The 22,486-nt window shown below is 52.0% G+C and overlaps 1 protein-coding gene across 1 annotated transcript; it reads left to right on the top strand.

Moving 5' to 3' along the window:
- The first annotated feature begins 15,205 nt into the window (after nt 1–15,205).
- Nucleotides 15,206–21,762, top strand: Klf10 (KLF transcription factor 10). The gene is made up of 4 exons (XM_052747645.1): nt 15,206–15,678; nt 18,372–18,602; nt 18,701–19,628; nt 20,045–21,762. Exons 1-4 carry the CDS (start codon nt 15,643–15,645, stop codon nt 20,302–20,304), a joined length of 1,455 nt encoding a protein of 484 aa, XP_052603605.1. The 5' UTR covers nt 15,206–15,642; the 3' UTR covers nt 20,305–21,762.
- Nucleotides 21,763–22,486: the final 724 nt, after the last annotated feature.

Genomic DNA, 22,486 nt, shown 5'->3' with positions numbered 1-22,486 from the left:
GAACCATGAAACTGTCCTAGGGGCAAAGAGGAACCGCCCTCCAGGGAAAAGCCATGTTGCTTGTGGCCAAATACATTTGCAAGGAGATTCCTTCATTTCATAAAGCCAAGAAAACAGGAGGGAAAGGAGACCAAGAACTCTTGACTTTCCATTTACCATGCTGGCTACAAAGGCTTCCTTTACTAAGACCCCACACTTCGGAGTCTGGAGCTGTTGTTGCCCTTCATCTGGACTGCACATCTGGCGAGCGTTGCCCTTCATCTGGACTGCACATCTGGCGAGCGTTGCCCTTCATCTGGACTGCACATCTGGCGAGCTTTGTCTGTCTGAGTATGTTGTTGTTTTGAGACAGGGACTGGTGTAGCCCAGGCTGGCCTTGAACTCAGGCCAATCCTCCTGCCTTGGTCTTCTGAGTGTTGAGATCACAGGCTTCTGCCATCCTGCCCGGCAATTCCTGGGAAGTTTTACTGATTTCTGACGTCATGTCAGAGATCCGGACTAAACTGGTCTAAAGTGGGGATTGTAGAGGGAGTGGGCAGCAAGGTTGCAATACACGGATCGTTCCAATGCTTGCAGTGGATTCCAGATCTCTGTGTCACCTTCCTCTACAGAAATCCGTCTCCCAACTTGACTTATTCACGATGAATCTTACTCCTCCTCTGGTGAATGACATGATCAAAGCCCACATGCCTAGAAGGCAGAGGGCACTGCATTCCAACTCCAGGCCTGGCTAGTGGACAAAGGTAGGGGCTGGAGGAGGGCTCCACTCCGCCGACAACATGCCAGGCAGTGGGCCTCGTGGCTGAATGTGCCAGGGAGCTAGCCTGGTTCCTGCAGCAGGCACACACCCCAGCAAAAGTCAATGCTCTGTGTGCTCGCAGGCTTGAATTGTATCTGGAGCAGTAGAAGCTAACCACCCCAAGTCCCGCTAATGACTAGAGCTGCGAACGCACACTGCTGGACTGAGACCTTGAAGGAAGGCCACAAACAACCCATTTACCATTCAAGTGCTCTCCGCTCCGCTGGGGGAGTCTCTCATTCTACTTGGAGAGGAGTGGTGGACCCCTATCCAACAAGGGTTGGTGGGGAAGAAAACTGGAGGGAAAACTTCTTTTAGGGGGCTTGGTGGTCCATGTTAGTAGTCCCAGCACTCAGGAGGCAGAGGCAGGAGGATCTCTCATGAATTCAGGGCCAGCCTGGTCTACGTGGTGAGTTCCAGGCAGTCCAGGGCTATGTAGAGATCCTGTCTCAGAAACACACAATAGACAAACTTTCTTTTTCTTAAAAGTGATTGATACAATGAGAATAGTTTATTGCAGAAAACCCAAGGCCTATTTTATGTTATTGTGCTGGCTACCGAGTCCACGATGGCACCACCAGGCTGTGCTGGCTACCGAGTCCACGATGGCACCACCAGGTTGTGCTGGCTACCGAGTCCACGATGGCACGGCCAGGCTGTGCTGGCTACCAAGTCCACGATGGCATGCTGCAATCCTGTAACATTCTAACATGAAGCTGCATCCTCAGGCCTTTCTTTGTCTCTTTTTCTTTCTTTAAAATAATTTTATTATTACTTATTTATTTGCACTGTGTATGTGAGAACACACAGGTGCCACCACGCACTTGTGGAAGTCAAGGACAACTTTCAGGAGTTGGTTCTCTCCTACCATGTACTTGTAATAACAAATAACTTGACCTAACTCATGATGTCAGTCTCGGTGGCAAGGGTTTTTACCTGCTGAGCCATCTCACTGGCCTTCCATTCCTTTCTTTAAAAGTTTTGTTTTGAGGGGGCTGGAGAGATGGTTCAGCTGCTCTTCCAGAGGACCCAGGTTCAATTCCCAGCATCCACATGGCAGCTCACAACCACCTATAACTCCAGTTCTGGGGGAATCCCACACACACACCCAGAAATACATGCAGACAAAACACCAACACATATGAAATAAATAAACCATTAAAATTTTATTTTGAGTCAGTCTCAGAAAATGTCCCAGGCTGGCCTTACCTCATATTGTACCCATGTAGGCCTTGAACTTTTGATTTTCTTGCCTCAGCCTCCTGAGTAGCTGGGATCACCAGGTCTATACTACCAGACTCAGCAACCCCAAGGCCTGTTGTCCTAGGTTTCCCATCAAAATGGGTCACCCTGACTGGTGTCCTCTTTCTCTCTCCAGCCTGTTGCTCGCCCACCTGCCAGGCTAGCGCCCCTCAAATCCCCCGAGAGGCCGTGACCAAAACCTCCCGGAGAACTTACGGACAGCAGATACCAATCCTAGTCTGATTTGGGATGAGGAGTCTCTCGATGCCACTGGATCAGTTCCTTGTCAGATGGGCAGGGACTGTTGTTCCTTGCCTCCAAATCAGAAGGGATTCTGTCATCTACAGTATGTGAAGCAGGTGCCAGGCCCGCCTGGGAATGTGCACACCGGATCCGATTAAGATAGCTTCGGTTTCCTGAAGGCTCCGAGGATGGACACCCAGTTCTCCTGCACTGTCACTGCTAAAGTCTCATGTGATTCCACGAGTCAGCCCAAGCCATGGGAATCTGAGAGCTGAACACTTCAGGCACACCTAGACTCCGTTTTTTCTCAACCAGTTGGTGGTAGGTTTGGGGGTGGGGGTCAAATTTGAAAGGGCCAAATTGCTTCCCCGAGAAGTGGCTCCAGTTGATGGCCTTTCCATCAGGGCTGGAGAGTTCCACTCTCTTGGCTAGGTTACCTCCTCGCTAATGTGGATCATTCCTAGACAGAAGCCGAGAATAGTTGGAGCAAATTAGTTACAAGGGGAGCTACCTCCCGGAGCCACGCCGGCATGGGGTGGCCTTAACTGTGCTGGAAAGCACTCGCTGACAGACGAGGCCAAGAGGTGTGGCAGAATTACAAACACAAAACAGTTCCAGGTGTGACCGTGCATGTCTGAATCCCAGCATTCAGGAGACTGAGACAGACGATAAGCAGATTTGAGCCTAGGGCTGCAGAGTGGACGCCGGACGAGCCAATGCTACCTAGGAAGATGGTCACAAGACAAACAAAGCTGCAAACTGGTTTTTCCCCTCACACAGTTCTTCAGCTCTCTTCTCCCGCTCCCCCCAATATCCCATTCAATCTTGCTCCCACTCTTTGTGCCTGACTGGCTTGTACTGACTTGGCCAGAAGCATTATTTGGCTTGGCTGTAGCTAGTCTTCAGCGTGGCCTGGCCGTGGTAGGCAGGGAAGGAGAGACATCCATGCAAGACCAGAGTGTCCTGCTGAGCAGAATCCAGCCTCACCTGATAAGCTCTGCCTCCTCCTACTCAATAAACATTCTCAGGCCAGAGGATCAGGTAGAACACTACATTGACAGAAACAATAATTGTAGAGTACTTTGGACCTCTGCTCTATCAGCTCAGGTATCACCTAGGACACAGTGTGATGGAAATGCAGAATCTTGGGACCTGACCCGGATCCATTAAATGAGAATCTGCTTCGAAGTTGAGTGTGGTTGAACACATCTGTACTCCCAGGAACTCAGCTGGCAGAGGCAGAAGAATCTCAAGTTCCAGGCCAGCCTGAACGTAGTGAGAACCTATCTCAAAAACTCCCAGGGCCTATCGTCAAGTGGCACAGCCCTTGCCTAGCACGCACAAGCCCTGGGTTCATTTCCAGCACAGAAAACAAAGCATTGGCAGAGGAGGGAAGAAGGTCTGCTTTTAGCAAGAACAACCCCCCCCCCCCCCCCCCCACACACACACACAAGAGATTCGGAGCACGTAAAGGCTTGAGAAGCCACGCTTCTGCATTCACCAAGCATGTTTCCTCGTGGGCTGCTTTAAACTCTTCTCGGCAACCCTGATTTCCTTGTGTATAGCCATGTCGTTCTTGGCTTATCACTGAGGAAACTGAGCAGTCCAGAGAACCCCGGAAGGCCCTCAGATCGGTTTGCAGACTGTGCAGCAGCCTCTCACGTCACACTGTGTCTGCTTCTGCCTACTTTGCTTCGCTCCAAACTCTAAACACCCAGGGAGAGTTCCTGCATCCCCAGTCCCAAGAGCTCATTCTTGGATTGATCAAAGGCCCATTGAAAGTGGGGTCTCCAGTCTTGTGGTTCTCAGGGGTTCTTGCTGACTGCTTGAGACCAAGCACACTGCCGCTTCAGCCTTAACCCCTCTCCACCTTCAAAGCAACTTTGAGTAAGGGCACCATGTTGGAATGTTTGTGAACCCCCGAACGTATGTTAAAATCCTAACCCCTGAGTGATGGCATGAGGGATTATTACAGTACCGTCTGTGGAAAGTGGTCCTCATCAGAGCCTGCATCTTGATGATGAGCATCTCAACCTTCAGAAACACAAGAAATAAATATTTGCCACTTATAAATTGCCCAGGATGGTGATATATTGTGTACCCTAATAAACTTGCCTGAGGATCAAAGGACAGAGCCAGCCACTAGATTAGACATAGAAGTCAGGCAGTGGTGGCACATACCTTAAATCCCAGCACTTGAGATCTCATGCCTTTGCTTGGGAAGCACACACGCCTTTAATCCCAGGAAGTAATATGGCAGGGCAGAGAAAGGTATATAAGTTGTGAGGACACAGGAACTCTCTCTTTAGACTGAGGATTTCGTAGAGGTAAGAACTAGTGGCTGGGTGTTCTGCTTCTCTGATCTTTCAGCTTTCACCTTGATATCTGGCTCTGGGATTTTATTAAAAGGCCACCTAAGATTCAAACAACAGTCCAGCTTACAGCAGTTTGTTATGACAACCCCAAGGGGCTAAGGAACAAGGACAGCTGGATCTCTGTCAGGGGCATGAACTGCAGTGGTGTGAATAGAAATTAGTGAGTTTTCCCTTTCAGTGGGGTTTGCCATGTTTCACTTCTGTTCTGAAAAGGTTAAGGGGTGCCGCGCGGTGGTGGTGCACGCCTTTAATCCCAGCACTTGGGAGACAGAGCCAGGCGGATCTCTGTGAGTTTGAGGCCAGCCTGGTCTATATATAGAGCGAGATCCGGGACAAAACTACACAGAGAAACCCTGTCTCAAAATACCAAAAGAAAGAAAGAAAGAAAGAAAGAAAGAAAGAAAGAAAGAAAGAAAGAAAGAAAGAAAGAAAGAAAGAAAGAAAGAAAGAAAAAGAAAGAAAGAGAAAAGAAAAGGTTAAGGGGTGTTGGGCAGTACCTCGTGGGGAGAGATGGTTCAGTGGTTAAGGGCACTGGCTGCTCTTCCAGAGGCCAGATTAGGCCCCCAGCTCCCACATGGTGGCTCACACCTCTAGTCCCAGGATCTAACACTCTCACTGGCCACCACAGGAACCGCACACACGGTGTATAAAACTTAAAAAGGGGGTTGGGGATTTAGCTCAGTGGTAGAGCACTTGCCTAGCAAGCACAAGGCCCAGGGTTCGGTCCTCAGCTCTGGAAAAAAAAATTTCTTAACATTTTCGTTAATTTTGAGATTATAATTTAATTTTTAAGGCTGAGCAGGAGTGATAACTGAGGGTCTCAAGACTTGCCAGGCATCTGTGGGTAGAATTTAGGGGGTCTATGAAGCTGACAGGAAAATTTTAGCATCTTTATTTTCATTAAACTTTTTTTTTTTTTTTTTTTTTTTTTTGGTTTTTTTGAGACAGGGTTTCTCTGTGTAACTTTGCACCTTTCCTGGAACTCACTTGGTAGCCCAGGCTGGCCTCGAACTCACAGAGATCCGCCTGGCTCTGCCTCCCGAGTGCTGGGATTAAAGGCGTGCGCCACCACCGCCCAGCTATTTTCATTAAACTTTAAGCAAACTCCAACATTTTCTTCCCTATGCTGGTAGGAAACAAACCACAGTAGTGTCGGCAGGACCTCCGACTTCGTTCCTAACAGAAAGCCCAGACGTCCACGGTGTATTACAGCCACCGCACGTCCACGGTGTGTCACAGCCACCGCACGTCCACGGTGTGTCACAGCCACCGCACGTCCACGGTGTGTCACAGCCACCGCACGTCGGGACCTCACCTGTGCCCTGCACGGCTGTGCTTGTTAGAGACACACTAGATCCTGTATTAGCTCAGGAACCCTGGAGAGCTAAATGACCATTTCATGTTCGGATGATTTGATAACTGTCAACTGGTAAAAGGTTTCCTTTGCAATCTTACAGAGTCCATTTGTCTTTGGTGGTTGTTTGGGCTTGGTGAGAGCCAGCCCGACATTCATTTTATGCCTGTTATCAGCAGCTGGGAGTGCTGGTTAGCACTTACAGCCATAAAGGCTCCTGTGCTTGTGTTCAGGGCTGATTTCCTGGAAGACTGCACTCCGCAGGACAGCCTGGTTTCTTGGCGTGGGAGCTAAAGACACCTAGGGAGAACATGGGGACACTCCCTCCTCCAAAACTTCAACATTGGAAAGATTTCAATTAAGGATGCCATACAAGCTGGGCGGTGGTGGCGCACGCCTTTAATCCCAGCACCCGGGAGGCAGAGTCAGGCGGATCTCTGTGAGTTTGAGGCCAGCCTGGTCTACAGAGCGAGATCTAGGACAGGAACCAAAACTACACAGAGAAACCCTGTCTCGAAATACCAAAAAAAAAAAAAAAAAAAATGCCATACAAGGGCCAGGGATAGAGTTCTGTGGTAGAATGCTTATCTAGCAAATGTGAGACCCTGGGTAATAAAGTAATAGTAGTAGTAATAATAATAATAATAATAAAAGTGTGTGTACACATATATTTCAGTGCTCTTATTTAAGAACTGGGAACTGTAGCTCAGTGGTAGAGTGTGTGCCTTAAAATGCCACCACTGGGCAGAGAGGACATCATCCATAGCTTCCACGGGTGACTCAGCCTTCTGCAACAGAGAAGGCAGACATTTGGCCTTTGAAACAGAATACCCATGACACCGGACACAATTACAGGACACTGGTCTATCTTACTGAAGTAAAAACAACTGGATTGTTCCAAGAAAGTGGAAGGCCATACTTTTAAGCAAATCCTAACAACTCTACCTTTATACTTTTTTATGTGCAGGGAGCTGTTCATAATAGCTTATGTCTTAGAAAAATTAATTGACTGGAGGTATGGCTCAGTGGTACAGTGTTTACCTGGCATATTCCGTCGCCGGCACTGGAAAAGGGAAGAGATTACGAAATAGTAAGTTTTAAAAGTTTAGTAGTAGTAGTATTTGGAGAGAGAGAGAGAGAGAGAGAGAGAGAGAGAGAGAGAGAGAGAGAGAGAGAGAGAGAGAGAGAGAGAGAACCGCAGAGAGCCTGTGGAAGTCAGAGGACAAATTTCAGGAGTTGGTTCTCTTCTTCCCCTGCAGGTTCTGGGATCGAACTCAGGTCTGGCTTGCATGCTGAGCTGCTGAGTAACCTTACTGGCCTCAAGTAGCTAATTTTGATGGTATGCACAGGAGGGAAGTGAGGAGGCAGAGAGAGGTGCATATTAAAATGCTAATAGTGAAGCCAGGCAGAATAGCTCCCTCTTGCAATTCCGGCTCTCAGAGGACTGAGGCAGGAGGATCTTCAGCTGGAGGCCACTCTGTAACAGCTGGCAACCCTTGAAGGTGTGACCCCCCTACTTCAGCCTCCCCAGGGTTTCCAGGCTCCACACTATGACTGCTTTTATTTTGTAAAACTCCATGAGTGATTCTGTTTTACTGCCCCGAGGATCCTTGAAAAACCACTTTGCTGGCTCCTCACTTCTCAGGGGCGTGAAGAGAAGGCTGGAGAGTGGGCAAATTTAATTGCTCTGCTAAAAAAGCCCTCCTGCAGGCTGGTGAAGTTGGTCAGCCCACAGTGCTTGCCAAGTGTGAAAGCTGGGCTGACTCCCCAGCATCGCAGAAAACTGAGTGTGGTAGTGCATGCCTGCGATCCCACTTCTCAGGAAGAGGGGAGAGCAGGGTCAGAATTTCAGGTCGTCCTCCGCTTCAGAGAACCTTAAAGACAAAACAAAAACCAACCGAGGAGATGGCTCAGGGGTAAGAGTGCTTGTGCAAACACAAGGACCTGAGTTCAAATCCTGAGAAGCCCAAATGAAAGTCTGTGTGCACCTGAAACTCTGGTGTGGTGTGCTGTGGGTGTGAGGAAGTCGGGGGTCACTGAGACATGCTGGCCTATGGCTTGGCTCCAGGTCCTCTGAGGGACCATGTTAGGAGACTGATGGAGCCGGATACCCGACATCCTTCTCTGACTTGCACACTCATGCATGTGTGTGCATACACATATACATGTGTACACACACTACATTCTCTCTCTCTCTCTCTCTCTCTCACACACACACACACACACACACACACACACACACACACACACACACACTGCAGGGGCTGTGGGGAGAGCCCAGGAAATTCCACCCAGGCAGCTGTTTATCACTGTTCATGACTCTGAGTCAGAGCTGGGCTGGGAAACTTCATCTCCTCTTCATGTGGTATTAGCTAGCCTGAGGGACAGGGGGGAAGGTCCTGGGTGGCCTTGCTCTTATGTAGGCATACTTTGACTCTCGGTTGAGTGTCTTCCTCTCCAAATGACTGCTCACCTCCAAATAGCCTCTCGCTGTTCTGCAGGTTAGCCAGGCTTTAGTGTCTAATTGCTGACTGTCAACAACGTGAAGAGGGAAACGTCACGTCTTACGCAGACCTGGGCTGGGAAGTCCTCAGGACCACCTTTGATTCTACTCAGGTGAGCAAGTGATATATAATGACATATATGCATGAGGATGCCACAGTAAGATCCACTATTCTGTATGATAACCCTAATTCAAAAAGAAAATGAAAACCTAGCAAGTTACACTCAGAATCAAGGTGGGGAAATGGCAAAGGTATGAAATGGTAAAGTTGCTTATCTGTTTGAGGGAAGACAGTTTCCCTACACAAAGCAGGCTGGCCTCTAACTTGCAGTCATTGCCTGCCTCTGCCTCCTGAGTGCTGGGATTACAGGCGTGGGCCACCACATCCTCTGTGGGCATCTTTAGAAAGAGATTTACTCATCTATAGCCAAACCACCCTGAATGAGCCCGCTCTCGAAAGCTAAGCAGGACTGAGCTTCATCAGCAACCGCATGGGAGACATGCTTTACTCGATGAAGAGAGTTAAAGATGAAAAAAAAAAAAATACATCTTTTGTTGTTCTCTTGAGATAGAGTCTGTATAGCCCAGCCAGGCCTCGCTCATTATGTAGTATAAGCGGCCTGTACCTTGTGATTCCCCTGTTCAAACTCCTGAGTGCTAGAATCACCAGGCCTTCTTTAAAGTTTTTTCCTTGTCTGGGTTTTTAATTCCAATACTCAAGAGGCAGAGGCGGGTGGATCTCTGAGTTTGGGGCCAGCCTGTTCTAACCTGTCTCAAAAAAAGTTTTTTTTTTCTTCTCATAAAGAATGTTGGAGCTGCCGGGCGATGGTGGCGCACGCTTTTAATCCCAGCACTCGGGAGGCAGAGCCAGGCGGATCTCTGTGAGTTCGAGGCCAGCCTGGACTACCAAGTGAGTTCCAGGAAAGGCACAAAGCTCCACAAAGAAACCCTGTCTCGAAAGACCAAAAAAAAAAAAAGAATGTTGGAGCTGACCAGAGGAGGAGGGGAGAGCTATGAAATGAGGAGAGAGCCACTGTCCTTCGGGGACATGGCTGCTTGTAGGCTGCCCATGCCCCAGTGAATAGCTGCACATGCATGCACGTACAGACAGCTGACTGGACTCAGAAGGTAAACAATGGAGACAACAGCAACAAGAGAACACATGGAATTGGAAGGGCGATGGGGAACTGGGGCCCTGGGGGAGTGGGAGATAATGCGAGATGGCTATGAACAAAATACACTACAGAGATGTATGAGATTTTCAGAGAATATTATCAAATAGGTTTACCAAATAAAAAATAGTACCATATAAGTTTGAAAGCACATATGACAGTTCATCTTTCTTTTTGTTTTTTGGTTGAGACAGGGTCTCGCTATATAGCCCCGGATGTCCTAGAACTAACTCCCCATGTCGACTAGGCTGGCCACAGCTCAGAGAGCTACCTCTCAAATGCAGGGGCTAGAGGAGTGTGCCATCACATTCAAGAGTGATAATTCATCTTCATTAACTTGGTAGATCTACAGTTGTCTTGGAAACACACCCTGGGGTGCTGCGTCTCTAAGGGTGTTCCCAGGAAGGTTTAAGTGAAGACATGACCCACTGTGAGTGTGGGCAGCACTATGGCACCGGGCTGGGTCCTAGATGAAGTAAAAGGAGAAAGGGAGCTGAGCGCTGCATTCATTGTCTGACTGTGGACACAGGGTGACCAGTCATCCCGTGTTGCTGGGGCCACGCAGTCCCCGAAAACTGTCAGGCAAAATAAATGATCCCTTGAGGTGTTTTGGTCGGGTATTTGATCACAGGTACAAGAAAGGCAATTAATATACCATGGCAATGAACCTAACACTCACCAGACCAGTCAAAGGCGCTGCTCTTCCCTCTGCTCCCAACACCCGCGGTCTCTCCACTCACCTTCCTCACTCCTCATCTCCACTTACGTCCCACCAGGCCATCACGTCGAGCAAAACCTATGGGATGGAGTTCCTGCCCATCACCCTGGGCCAGTTCCTCCCCATGTGCGTGTCTGCTTTTCTTTGTTTTCCCTTGTCCTTTGGAGTTTCTTCTGGTCCTAACTGCGGATGCCACTATACCCTGAGGATTCTCGACTTTGCATCCCCAGCCCACACATTATGCTGCCCTAAACCCCAGCCCTGAGACAACGCCACTTCTAGACATCTCTGTCTTACGTGCTACACAGAACCTGACCTCTGCATGCCCTAAACCAGCTTGTCAGGACTGGAGAGCCAGCTCCAGGCTGAGAACAGGTCCTGCTTTTGCAGAGGATCTGAGTTCATTTCCCAGCACCAGCGACAATTCACAAACTCTGACTCCAGCTCCAGGGGATCCAATGCCCTCTTGTGGCCACCGCCCCCTCCCATACACATAATTTTTAAAAATAAATCTTTTTTTTTTTTTTAAATTAAACCAACTTGACAATGGCTTTTGTACTCCACAACCCATGACATTTCTGTGGTCCCTTCTTCAGGCAATGATGTGGCATTAGATCCAGTGAATAAGTCAGAAACCTAGCAATCTTTTCCCATACTCTCTCCTTCCTTATCCCTATATCCAGTTACCAAGTCACATCTTTGTCCCAGCCTCTCCAGGCCTATCTCTACTTCCTTTCCTTAGGCTTCATCTTGGCCACCTACACCCCAACACTGGTGTTAGACACCCCCCACCCACTCCCAACTCCTCAGGTCCATTCTCCACACTGGGCTAAAGTGAGCAACTTATATGCCCGCCGATCTCCCACTAAGACTCATCTGCACCATCCCTGGGACCAAAGTTCTCCTACATCCATTCAACAGCATGCACAGGTCTAAGTTCCTCCTCCTGCTTCCCGAGAGTGGGACTCAGGTTTTTAGCGTATACTGAACCGCTGGTGCTCTCCACTCGAGGCTTTGAGGAGTAACTCAGGGAGCCTTTTCTGACACTTTCCTAGACACCCCCTAAACCTGTGCACCCCCTCTCCTGCCATCTTCCAGAATGTAGCAATGGCTACAGTTACTTGCTTCTCACACTATCCAAAAAGATCCTTCAAAGCAGGATCTTTTTTTTTTTTTTTTAAATGATAGTTCCTCAGTGTTCAGCTAATGCCTGGCAGATGGTAGGGCAATGACAGGGGATGAGACTCGGTGGCTGTAAGCAGCAAAGAGAAGCTGGTTGGCAGGTACAATGTGTTCCAAGATCTGTAACTAAAGTGGGGGATCTCTACCTTCCTTCCTTCACGATTCCGACTGAAGGGAATGAGACACCATTAGCAGCAAGGCTCAGCATCCAGGTACCACTTACAGCTGCCCAAGCTCCTCTCCCCATGCCCAAGACGACTCTATTCTATAAAGGGTCTTGTAGCAGCACAAATTAAGACAAGGGTATGGAACAACTCACAGCCCACTCAAATACTGGTCTACATTCTGTCTGTAATCCCAGGGGGTCTTCAGAGACAATCTATAATGATTTCATTTTCTTCATTGGAAAAAACATACCAAGTGCCTATTATAGAACAAATATTAAATAAGAAAGATAATTATGAAACTGGGCATAGCAGCTCATATCGGTAATCCTAGCACTTGGGGGGCTGAGGCAGGAGGCTTGCTGAGAGTTCCAGGCCAGCCTGGGTATACACATGGGGGGACATCGTGAAGTGGCCACCATCTTATAGGAGCTTAGATCTAGCTGGACCATGGGCAGGATTCAGTATTATAAAATAGGTTTTGCAATAAGATGTAATAAGCACTTTACTTCTAGCATAAAGTACTTTGGAGCAGAGGCAGACAAATAATTCAGCCTGGAGTTATCAAGGAAGACTTCCCCAAAACAGCAAGGGAGCAAGAACTCTGAAACCAGAAAGAAAAAAGGGCCCTTTGGGTAAAAAAAATAATTGCATTCTTCCAAGACAGTCTAGCCGCTTTGCACCATACAGAAAACTCGTATTTCTTTCCATAGCCTGGAAATTCCTCAGTAGTCAGTCTCCACCTGAAACTCACTGTGCAACCCAGGATAGCCTCAGAGTTTATCTTGTATTAGCCTCCCAAATGCTGGGATTAAACTTTTTTTTTTTTCAAGACAAGGTTTCTCTGTGTAACAGCTTTGTCTGTCCTGAACTCAATTTGTAGACTAAACTGGCCTGGGACTCACAGAGATCCACCTGCCTCTGCCTCCTGAGTGCTGGGATTAAAGGCAGGGATTAAACTTTAAACCTTAACGTAAAGCAGGGTATGCTGGCATACTCCTGTAATCCCAGAATTTGGAAGGTAGAGGCAGAATCAAGAGTTCAAGGCCTGTCTCCTGGCCAGCCTAGAACACACAGATGCTCAGTATCATTTGTTGAATGCAGTAGATAAATGATCCAAGGCATGAACATCAAAGTGTTTATTGAATGGGGGTGTGGTATGGGGACGTGAAAACGCACTATACGCTGGCTCTGGGCAAAGGGAGAACTGAGTAGACCGTTGGAAAGGTTGAGAAAGTACCTGGAGACTCCTAGTTCATAAAGGGGTGGCCTCTGATTTCCTGATAACAATAGACAAAGGTCATTTGTTTAAGTAGGGAGTGTTGTGATCAGATCTTAACTTTTAGTGTAGAATCTGGGCACAGGGAAACAAGCTGGGGTGTGGGTGGATGTCCCGGGATGACAGACAGAAATCGCTTCATCCAAGCAAGAGGGGAAACCCCTCAGCCAGGTGTCTGCCTGGTGCCCATTATCCCGGCCCCTGGGAGGCTGTGGCAGGAGGGTTGTCCTGCATGATCTACATAGCAAGTGTGAGGCCAGCCAGGACTACATAGGGAGACCCTGTCTCCTCAGAAAAGAAGGGAGGAGGAGGCTGAAGACAGGCAGACAGCAACACTGTAAAGCGGGCAGTAAGTAGATGCACGGAGCTGGGGACTGACTGGATCCCACTTACATTCTGAGGGAGGTGACAGGGACTGGATGGGCGATGAGGAACTCTTAAGGCCGCACACAATGGCACACAATGGCGATGTTGGGTCTGAAGTGCCTGGGGAACGGCTTTCTCTGAATCTCCAGGAACTGTGCCCCCCCCCACACATACCCCTCCTACCCTTTTCTTCCCTCTTTCCTGTAGTGATCACCCCAAGTCCTGAATGCTCCCTACAACTCAGCGTGGGAGTTCGGGCTTGGGGGGTCTGGCTGTGGCAACTCCAGGGGGCGGCTCCCTGACAGGAAGGCAGGCAGGCCTGCTGCTGGGCACACACAGGGGCTTCCTGCGCTGCAGCAGGTGCCCGGGCCAGCTGCTCCAACCCTTCAGGCTCAGATCAACAGGATGGGCCAGCCCAAGCGGAAGGAAGCCTGCAGGGAGGGACACTCCTGCAGACAGAAGCAGGGGCACCGGGTGGAGGGAGGCAGGAAGAGCTGCCTGGGTTGCTGAGCTGGCGCTCCTCCAGCGGATTCAGAGCAAGCAGTGACAGGAGGCCATTCAGTCATCTTCCCCCACCCCCACCCAGGGCCTCGCTGGCCCATGGTGTTAGCGTTACTCTTGTGCTGCCGGCTGACTTTAGGTATAGCACAAGGAACCATGAGATGGTGGTGGGGTGGGCGGCCTTTTTGACCCAGTCTGTGGTGACCGGGGAAGGGCAGCATTAGCCCTTTCAGTCGCGCAGGCTGAGAAAGCCCGCAGGAGGGCAGTGACTTTTGTCTCCCGACCCGCCTGTCCAAGGGAGAAGATAAAATCTCTAGTTTGCTTTAAGCCCCGTTATCACTGCCTCGGGCTCCAACAGCTGCTGTGAACCCGCACAAACGGTCAAGGGGGGCGGGGCAACAGGGCGCCAAAGAGGAGCCAAGGGCTCTGGGACCGGGCGGCCACAGCCCCCGCCCGCCCCGGCTGCTGCACACGCGCGGGCGGCTTCCCTTTAAGCTCAGCTCGCCTCCAAGCCCTGGAGTGGTGGAGGCGTCAGGGACAGGAACGCGGTCTTTGACCCGCAGGAATCCCACCGTCAGACACCCTCTCCGCGCCCCATCCCCAAAAGCAGGGCGTCGGCGGAGGCCGTGGTCCCGCGGGGGGGGGGGGGGGGGGGGGGGGGGGGAGGCGGGGTCCGCTTTGGAAGCGGCGCGTACCGTGCGTTTTAAACTCTAAGTACACCGTGCTCAAACTCGATTCTGCCACCGAGCACTCGGGTCTCGGGCCACGCCGCCAGCCCTACGGTACGGGCTTCCCGTAGTGCCCACACCCGCCGCCCAGGAGGAAGGACGGGAGGGACGCGCAGAGGCGGGCCCTGCTGCCGGTGCCGGTGCCGCAGATGGGCGGACGAGCCAGCGCCCGCCGCCTGGGCGTGGGCGGTGAGTGCGAGCAGGTGTCTGCTCCGTGACAGGGCTCCCCGCCGGCGCCGCCCTGGATCTGCCGTCCTCACGGCTGAGAGTGACAACACCCGGCGGCAAAAAGGCTCAGAAATGCCGCTCGGCGGTGCACCCGGCCGCGGCCCCCACGCCAGACCCACGAGGACCGCTCGCTCTTGCAGAGACCGTCTCCCGGCTCGGCCCCGCGCTCGCAGCCTCCGCCTCCCCTCCCCTCCTCGCTCGGGGTCCCGCCCACTCCCTGGCGGGCCCAGACGCCGCGGGCGCGAAGGGGGACGGGGCGGAGCGGGCTCCCCTCCCCACCCCCCACGTGGGGCCGGCTCTCCGCAAAGCCTGGACGCCGCCGCCGCCGCCGCCGCCACCGCGCCTCTCGGCGGTGCCCCGCCGGTCGGCACCGCCCCCCCCCCGGGCATGGGCGGGGGGCGGAAGGCTGGGGCCGGGCGAGGGGCGTCACGGAGTCAGGTGGTCCCCGGAGTTCCCCGGGGCAGGACCGAGGGAACACGGTGCCTCGGGTTGTGTACACGCTCCACTGACAGAGCTTCTTGCAGCCGGGCAGCCGCTGATCACGCGTGGCCCCGCGAGCCCATTGGCCGAAGCCTCACACACCTTTGCCGCTGATTGGCCGGCGCCAGGCCCCGCCCCCCTCCCCCGCCCGCGGCGCGGGGTAGGCAGAGCGGCTACCTGAATGGGGAGGGGGGCAGACAGCGCGGAGCGCGGTGGCGTCGACGTCTAGTGTCTCGGTGCGCCCGTCTGTGCGGCTCGGCAGCCAGCAGCCGGGCGGCAGCTCGCAACCTGCGGCCAGGCGACCGACCATGCTGAACTTCGGCGCTTCTCTCCAGCAAGCTTCGGTGAGTCACCTGGGGATGCTGGTCCCTTCGGGCCGCGCTCAGGGTCCGGGAGCCAGCCCGGGGCGCGAAGCCTGAGCCCCGACATCAGCCACGCCTGGGGACTCGGGCTGCAGCGGGGTCGTGCCAGGGTTCCCTGCCTGCAGGCTGGGTATATATGTATATATATACCATCGAGGGCATGTGCAGAGAAGGGGTCGGGAGAGGAAGCCTGGCACCTGGACCAGGGGGAGGGCGCGCTTGTCCCTGGGTGTCCAGTCGACAAGGGGGGAGTCTCGGGGGCGACCCGAGGAGGCGTGTGAGCTGGAGGGGCTGCTGGAGGGGCTGCCTCCCTGGAAGCGCGGTTGAGTTGGAAGAGGGCAGCCCTGCACCTGGCACCGGCGGGAGATGCCCCCGTCTGCACCGGGAGTGCGACCCGGGGTGGCAAGGGCTGCTCTTGAGCCGTCTACCCCAGAGGCGGGCGCCTGCTGGTCGGGGAGGAGGGGGGTGCTGCCAGGTGGGGACCACACGGCTAGTCTAGCCCGGGGCTGGGGGGAGGGGACGGCCGGCGTCGCGCGGGGGATGGATGGCACGCGGGCTCCCCGCCCCGCCGCCAGGGGTCCGCGGCACCCCGGCCGACGTCGGGAGGGGACTCCCATCCCAGGCGGAGGCAGGTGGCCGCCTAGGGATTCCTCCCGGCAGGGGGGCAGGGCCCTGCCTTTGGGGCCCGACAGCTGGGCGGGGGAGCGGGGACCGCGAGACGCGGGGGCCGCGCGCGTGTCGAGGCGGGAGCCGTGGGGCCGCGCGTCTGGAGCCCGGTGCCCGTGGGCGCCGCACGTCTGGGAGCCCGCAGAGCCGCGGCTCGCGAGGGCCGCCCGCGGCTGCCGGAAGCCGCGAGCGTGGGGGGCGCCGCGCCTGCGGGGGACGCGGGTGGGCCGAGGTCCCCGCGGGCCGGCCGAGTGGGCGGAGCGCCCGGGGCTCCGAGCGCGGCCGCTCCCGGGAGGAGGGCGGCGGTCGGGCTTCCGCGGGGGACCCGGCGGCTCCTCCTCCCGCGGCGAGGCGGGGGCCCGGGGCCGGGCGGCGAGAGGGTGCAACCCGGGGAGCTCCTCGTCCCCGAGTGACCCAGCCCCGGGCCTCCGCCAGGGGCGGGAGCGAGGCCCGGCCCTGCTGTCGGTTCCTAAGGGAACGGCGGCTCGGGGGTGGGGTGGGGGGCGGTGGAAGGGGCGGGCGCCTCCGGAGCCGACGCCGCCCAGCCCTCGCGCCGCCCCGGTGCGCACTGGCGAGCGGTTGGCGGCGGCGCCCGCGGCCCCTCCCCGGCCCGGCGGGGGCGGGGGCCCGAGCTCAGGAAGTAGGGGAAAGGTGACGGCGCGGCGATCCCCAGTTCACGTTTCCTGCGCCGGCCCGGGCAGCCGCTGATCACGCTTTGTTCACATGCCTCGCCCCCTCCTCCGCGCGCCCCCGCCCGGCGCCGCCCAGCCAATCCCGGCGCGGGCCGCGGGCCGGCTGGCCAATGGCAGGGGCGGGGCGCGGGGACGTGCGCGCGCGGCGGGCGGCGTTCCCGGTGACTCACCCGCCAGCCTCATTGAGGTTAGGGCGGCCCCATCCGTTGGGCCCCGCCAGCGAGGATCTCCCCCGCCGGCCTCCCGCGCCCCGCCCCCGCCCGGCTTCCCTTTCCTGCCTCGCACCGGCTCTTTGCGCCCCTCCCAGCTTCCCTTCCCGGCGCACATTCTTCACCCCTGCCTGCCTGCCTGCCTTCCCCCCCCCCCTTCTTTGCGTTGGTGCCTTGGTCTTCATGCATTGCAGCTTACATAAAGGCGCGAACGGTTATGCAATTACATTGTTAGTAATATTTCAAGAACAATGTCTGCTTTCTCAATAGGAAGATAGACTTCAAAAAAAAAAGCTTTAAGATTAGCTTTACCATTTCGTTTTATTAGGTTTTGCTCTGTCTTTTTGAGTGAGGCTGGCCCTGAACTTGCTATATAGCCAAAGCTGGCCTTGAACTCTTGTCCTAATGCCTCCCATTTTAGAAGGCTTCTCATGATTGTTGCAACCTCTACTGGGATCAGAAGGAATGGGAAGTTCTTTTTGAAAGGAAAATAGAGATGGTGGGTGTTAATTTTTGAAATGCAGCTCAAAGAACTTTTCATTTAAAACTGTTGAGGTTGAAGGAGTTGCACACACACAAACCATAAACTGTTATCAAGCTGTGTTTTAAATAAATTAAAACCAACTTGTACACTCTGAGTAGTTTTTGTTTTTGTTTTTCCAAATTGTAAGCACATTAAATTTTATGCCTATCTGGTCCTTCATGGTACAGCAAACCATTAAAATAATATATATGGAGAGATTGACACCTGACCAAAATAAAACTGAATTTTCCCGCCTTTGGTTGTTTTCTGTGTGTTTTGTTTCTTGAGATGCAGCTTCCGCCTGCTTGGCCTCCACGGTCCTGAGATTACACGTGTATTCCACCATGCCTGGCTAGAACGTAATGAAGTTACCAGTTTCAGACCTCAGATCACTGCATCTAACTTTTCACTTGGACGTAGTTGGCTTTAAGTCAGATTGCATTTCAGGACAGCACTGGTCTTGGATCCCTTGCTGCAATAAGGTGGCATCCTTTGAATTCAGAGGGTGCTTTAAAAACAGTCAAAGGTTGTACACCCCGTCATTGAGAGAAGTATGCTGATAAACTTTCACCTTTGTTTTTACAGGAGGAGAAGATGGAGATAATCTCTGAAAAGCTGAAAGAGAGTGTGTACTCGTGGAACAAGACGGAGAAGAGTGATTTTGAGGCCGTGGAAGCGCTTATGTCCATGAGCTGTGACTGGAAGTCTGGGTTCAAGAAATCCCTGGAGCACAGGCCTGTCACTCCGGTGTCCGACACCTCGGAGGAAGAGAGCTTGCTTCCGGGGACACCTGACCTTCACACAATCCCAGCCTTTGTGAGTACTCTTAAGTGGCTATAAATTACAGCATTTTTTTAGTATTTACATAGTGAATTCTTAATTTCTCACGGTGCTGCCTGTGTTTCTCTTTGTAGTGTTTGACTCCGCCTTACAGCCCCTCTGACTTTGAACCCTCTCAAGCGTCAAGTCTGGTGGCACCAGCGCCATCTACTGGCCACTTCAAATCATTCTCTGATGCCACCAAGGCTCCCACTGTGGCTCCTTTCAAAGAGGAGGAAAAGAGTGCTGTGGCTGCCCCTCCCCTCCCTAAGGCACAAGCCACAAGTGTCATCCGTCACACAGCCGATGCCCAGCTCTGTAACCACCGATCCTGCCCTGTGAAAGCAGCTAGCGTCCTCAACTATCAGGACAGTTCTTTCCGAAGAAGAACCCACCTAAACGCCGAGGCTTCCAGAAAGAACATACCCTGTGCTGCCGTGTCACCAAATAGATCCAAGTGTGAGCAGAACGCCGCCGCCGCCGCCACCGCGGCAGACGGTGACGAGAAGGCAGGGGCTGCGCTGTATGACCTTGCTGTGCCTTCCTCAGAGACAGTCATTTGTCGGTCGCAGCCGGCTCCTGCGTCCCCAGTGCAGAAGTCAGTCTTGGTCTCTTCATCTACGGTACCCACCGGGGCAGTGCCCCCGATGCCTGTCATCTGCCAGATGGTCCCCCTTCCTGCAAACAACTCTCTTGTGACCACAGTTGTCCCCAGCACTCCACCCAGCCAGCCCCCGGCCGTCTGCCCACCCGTGTTGTTCATGGGCACCCAGGTGCCCAAGGGCACCGTGATGTTTGTCGTTCCCCAGCCTGTTGTGCAGAGCCCCAAGCCTCCGGTGGTAAGCCCCAATGGCACCAGACTGTCTCCCATCGCCCCTGCGCCCGGATTCTCCCCTTCAGCCGCAAGAGTCACTCCCCAGACCGATTCGTCCAGAGTGAGGAGTCATGTCTGTAGCCATCCAGGATGCGGCAAGACTTACTTTAAAAGTTCCCATCTGAAGGCCCACGTAAGAACACACACAGGTACTGCCACGTGTACTTTGTCTTTGAAATGAGTGTGTACAGACTGCGATCACAAATACGAACGAGAGTGTTGAAGGGTTTGTTTGGTCTGTAAGCTTGGCGGGTGGTGAAGTGTCTCATAAATGGTTAGATTTGTCCCTGGGCCTAGCGGCACACTCTTGTGATCGTAGCACTTGGAAAGTGGGGGCAGAAGCAGCAGCGTGCATCTGGTAATGTATATTATTATTCTGCCTCCCAAGTGCTGGGGTTTAGGGAGTATGCCGTCATGCCAAGCACATCTAGTAATAATTTGATAATTTATAAACTGACCAGCTCTCAACTTTAAATTATATCTCTGTATATAGCTCTAAATGTGGTAGAACGTAGCGTCTAGAGGTTCATCGTGTGTGGTAACCGTCTGGCTTTCTCTGTTTCAGGGGAAAAGCCCTTCAGCTGCAGTTGGAAAGGCTGTGAGAGGAGGTTTGCTCGCTCCGATGAACTGTCCAGACACCGGCGAACCCACACAGGCGAGAAGAAATTTGCCTGTCCTATGTGTGACCGTCGGTTCATGAGGAGTGACCATTTGACCAAGCATGCCCGGCGCCACCTATCAGCCAAGAAGCTCCCAAACTGGCAGATGGAAGTGAGCAAGTTAAATGACATCGCTCTGCCTCCCACGGCTGCTTCTGCACAGTGACAGGCCGGCCACAAGATGAAGAACCAGAACTAACTTTGGTCAGTCAGGAGTCAGCGATGGGGTCAAAGTGCTTCTGCGAGTCTGGGGCCCTCCAGCAGGGGCTAAAGCAGAAGCCCTTGGCCTGAGGGGAAGGCCAGCCCGGGTTAGAGAACAAGTGCTTGGCCACAGGCAGGTCAGGAAGGGCGAGTTTCATTTCTCACCACATAGAGATGAGAAAGCTGTATTCTTTGAATTGTTTTGAAGGTTTCCGATGAGGTCAGCACAGATTTGAATCATGTCTACATTGGGTACTTCGTTTTTGCAGTTTTACTTGAGGCCAGCTCTGCAGTGTGATTCTTCTAAAGCGTTGGTTTCAAGAATCTAGAGCTAGAAATTCCGGTACAGAGATGGAGTTAGAACGTGAGTTTGTGTCCACAGAGATGACATCTCCTCCTAGAGTTATCTTGTTTATTATTCCTCGACTTTCCAGTCAGCTTCGTGGATGTAGTTCTTAAGTATATCTAAACTATCATTTTTCCACTATTGCTGGTATTTAAAGTTGAACAGCTGTGCATTGTAAAGGGGGCCAAAGGATTGGATCCCTCTTTAACTTAATTGCTTGGAAGTGCAGCTAAAACAAATTGGTTTGCATTTTTGTTTTGAAAGTTTTAACAACAACATTTAGGCATTTACTCTACTTTGGATTTTAGTTTGCCTGCAGCTTCTTGTGTAGATTTGAAAATTGTATGCCAATGTTTTTTTCTGTAGACTTAAGATACACTGCACTTTGTTTAGAAAACAATCTGAAGATGAAAATATGTTTTGTACAGAAGGATGTCAAAAATTTGAGATAACTCCTTGAGGAAGATGGCTTTATGTCATCAGTAAAGGATGCTTATGTCAAAGATACACTGTGTGCTTTTTCAAATTAGGAAGTTAATGACTCTTACAGACGGACAGTTGTCCTCTTTATTTATAGGAGTTTTTCAGAATGTGGGACTCAGATAGGTAGAAAAATTGTTCTTAGAACATTCACCTCCAACTTGAAAGCAATGTTCATGATGCAGTTCCGTTCTCAACCACCACAGTGTTTGGGCACCTTCGAAACTCACTGAGACTTACAGTGTCACAACGTGGTCACACCTGCAGCCCTGGGGATCAGCCTTGCCTGTGTTCTGCAGGAGCTCTACCACCGAGCTGTGCCCCCAGCCTAGAAATTTCTGTTCTGTTGTAAAGTGGATAATACACTCGGTAGTAAAGGTGAATTGTTCCAACTATATAGTGAAAAGCTCTCACTATATCACTATACCTTCCCATTTAAACTGTTTCTGGATCTTGGGTGTAGGTTTCTGACATGCAAACTTGAACCCTTGAAAAAGATCTTTCTTAAAAAAGTTATAAAGAATTATGAGTTCCAATTTGCACAATACTTTTTGTTGTACTTTATACCTTGTTTACAATAAAGAGTTTCCTTTGGTATATGCAGTGGGATTGTTGATTTGTTCAGATCCTGTCTCCATCTCACCTCGATATGGGTCTCATTCACATTAGAACCTAAGGCTAGGCTTTGTTTTTGTTTTTGTTTTTTTGAGATGTGTGAGCCAGCCTGTTACGACAAATGATTTTCAGGCGTTTTGTTGTTTTTGAGATGGATCTCACTATGTAAACCAGGATGGCCCTACAGCCTCTGCCTCCCACGTGCTAGGGTTAAAAGTGTGAGCCACCACAATTGGTTCATATTTTAGCTTTTAAATATTCTTGTACATTTTGATAATTTGAACTTCAAATATACCTCTGGCCCTCAGTGAAACCTTACTAAGTAGCATTGGAGTTACCTGGACCATCACAGTGAGTTTACATGCAATGCAGTTGCTGTGGCCAGTGAAAAAAGGGCTGGCCTGCTACCCAGAAGGGACCTCCCCAAGTTAAATCACTCAAACCAAGTGATTCCTTAGATGCAGTGGATGTGCTGGTACTTAAGCAGCATGAACCACCAAAGGAGAGAGACACTTAGAGCTGTAAATAGGGTGTGATTCTCATAAGGTCACTATTTCAGTTGACCCAAAAATCTCACTATGCTCTTGAGAACATTACAAAGTCCAACTTAACCCCTGATCTAACATCTGGCTGGCTTTTTGAGACAAAGTCTCATTGTAGCCCAGGCTGGCCGGGAACTTACCTGATAGCCCAGGCTTTCCTCAAA

The sequence above is a fragment of the Peromyscus californicus genome, unplaced genomic scaffold (assembly GCF_007827085.1).
Source record: "Peromyscus californicus insignis strain IS unplaced genomic scaffold, ASM782708v3 Scaffold_20__1_contigs__length_68692818, whole genome shotgun sequence".
Taxonomy (NCBI): domain Eukaryota; kingdom Metazoa; phylum Chordata; class Mammalia; order Rodentia; family Cricetidae; genus Peromyscus; species Peromyscus californicus.
Note: the sequence above shows the minus strand (reverse complement) of the source record. Positions and strands in the feature narration are given on the sequence as shown.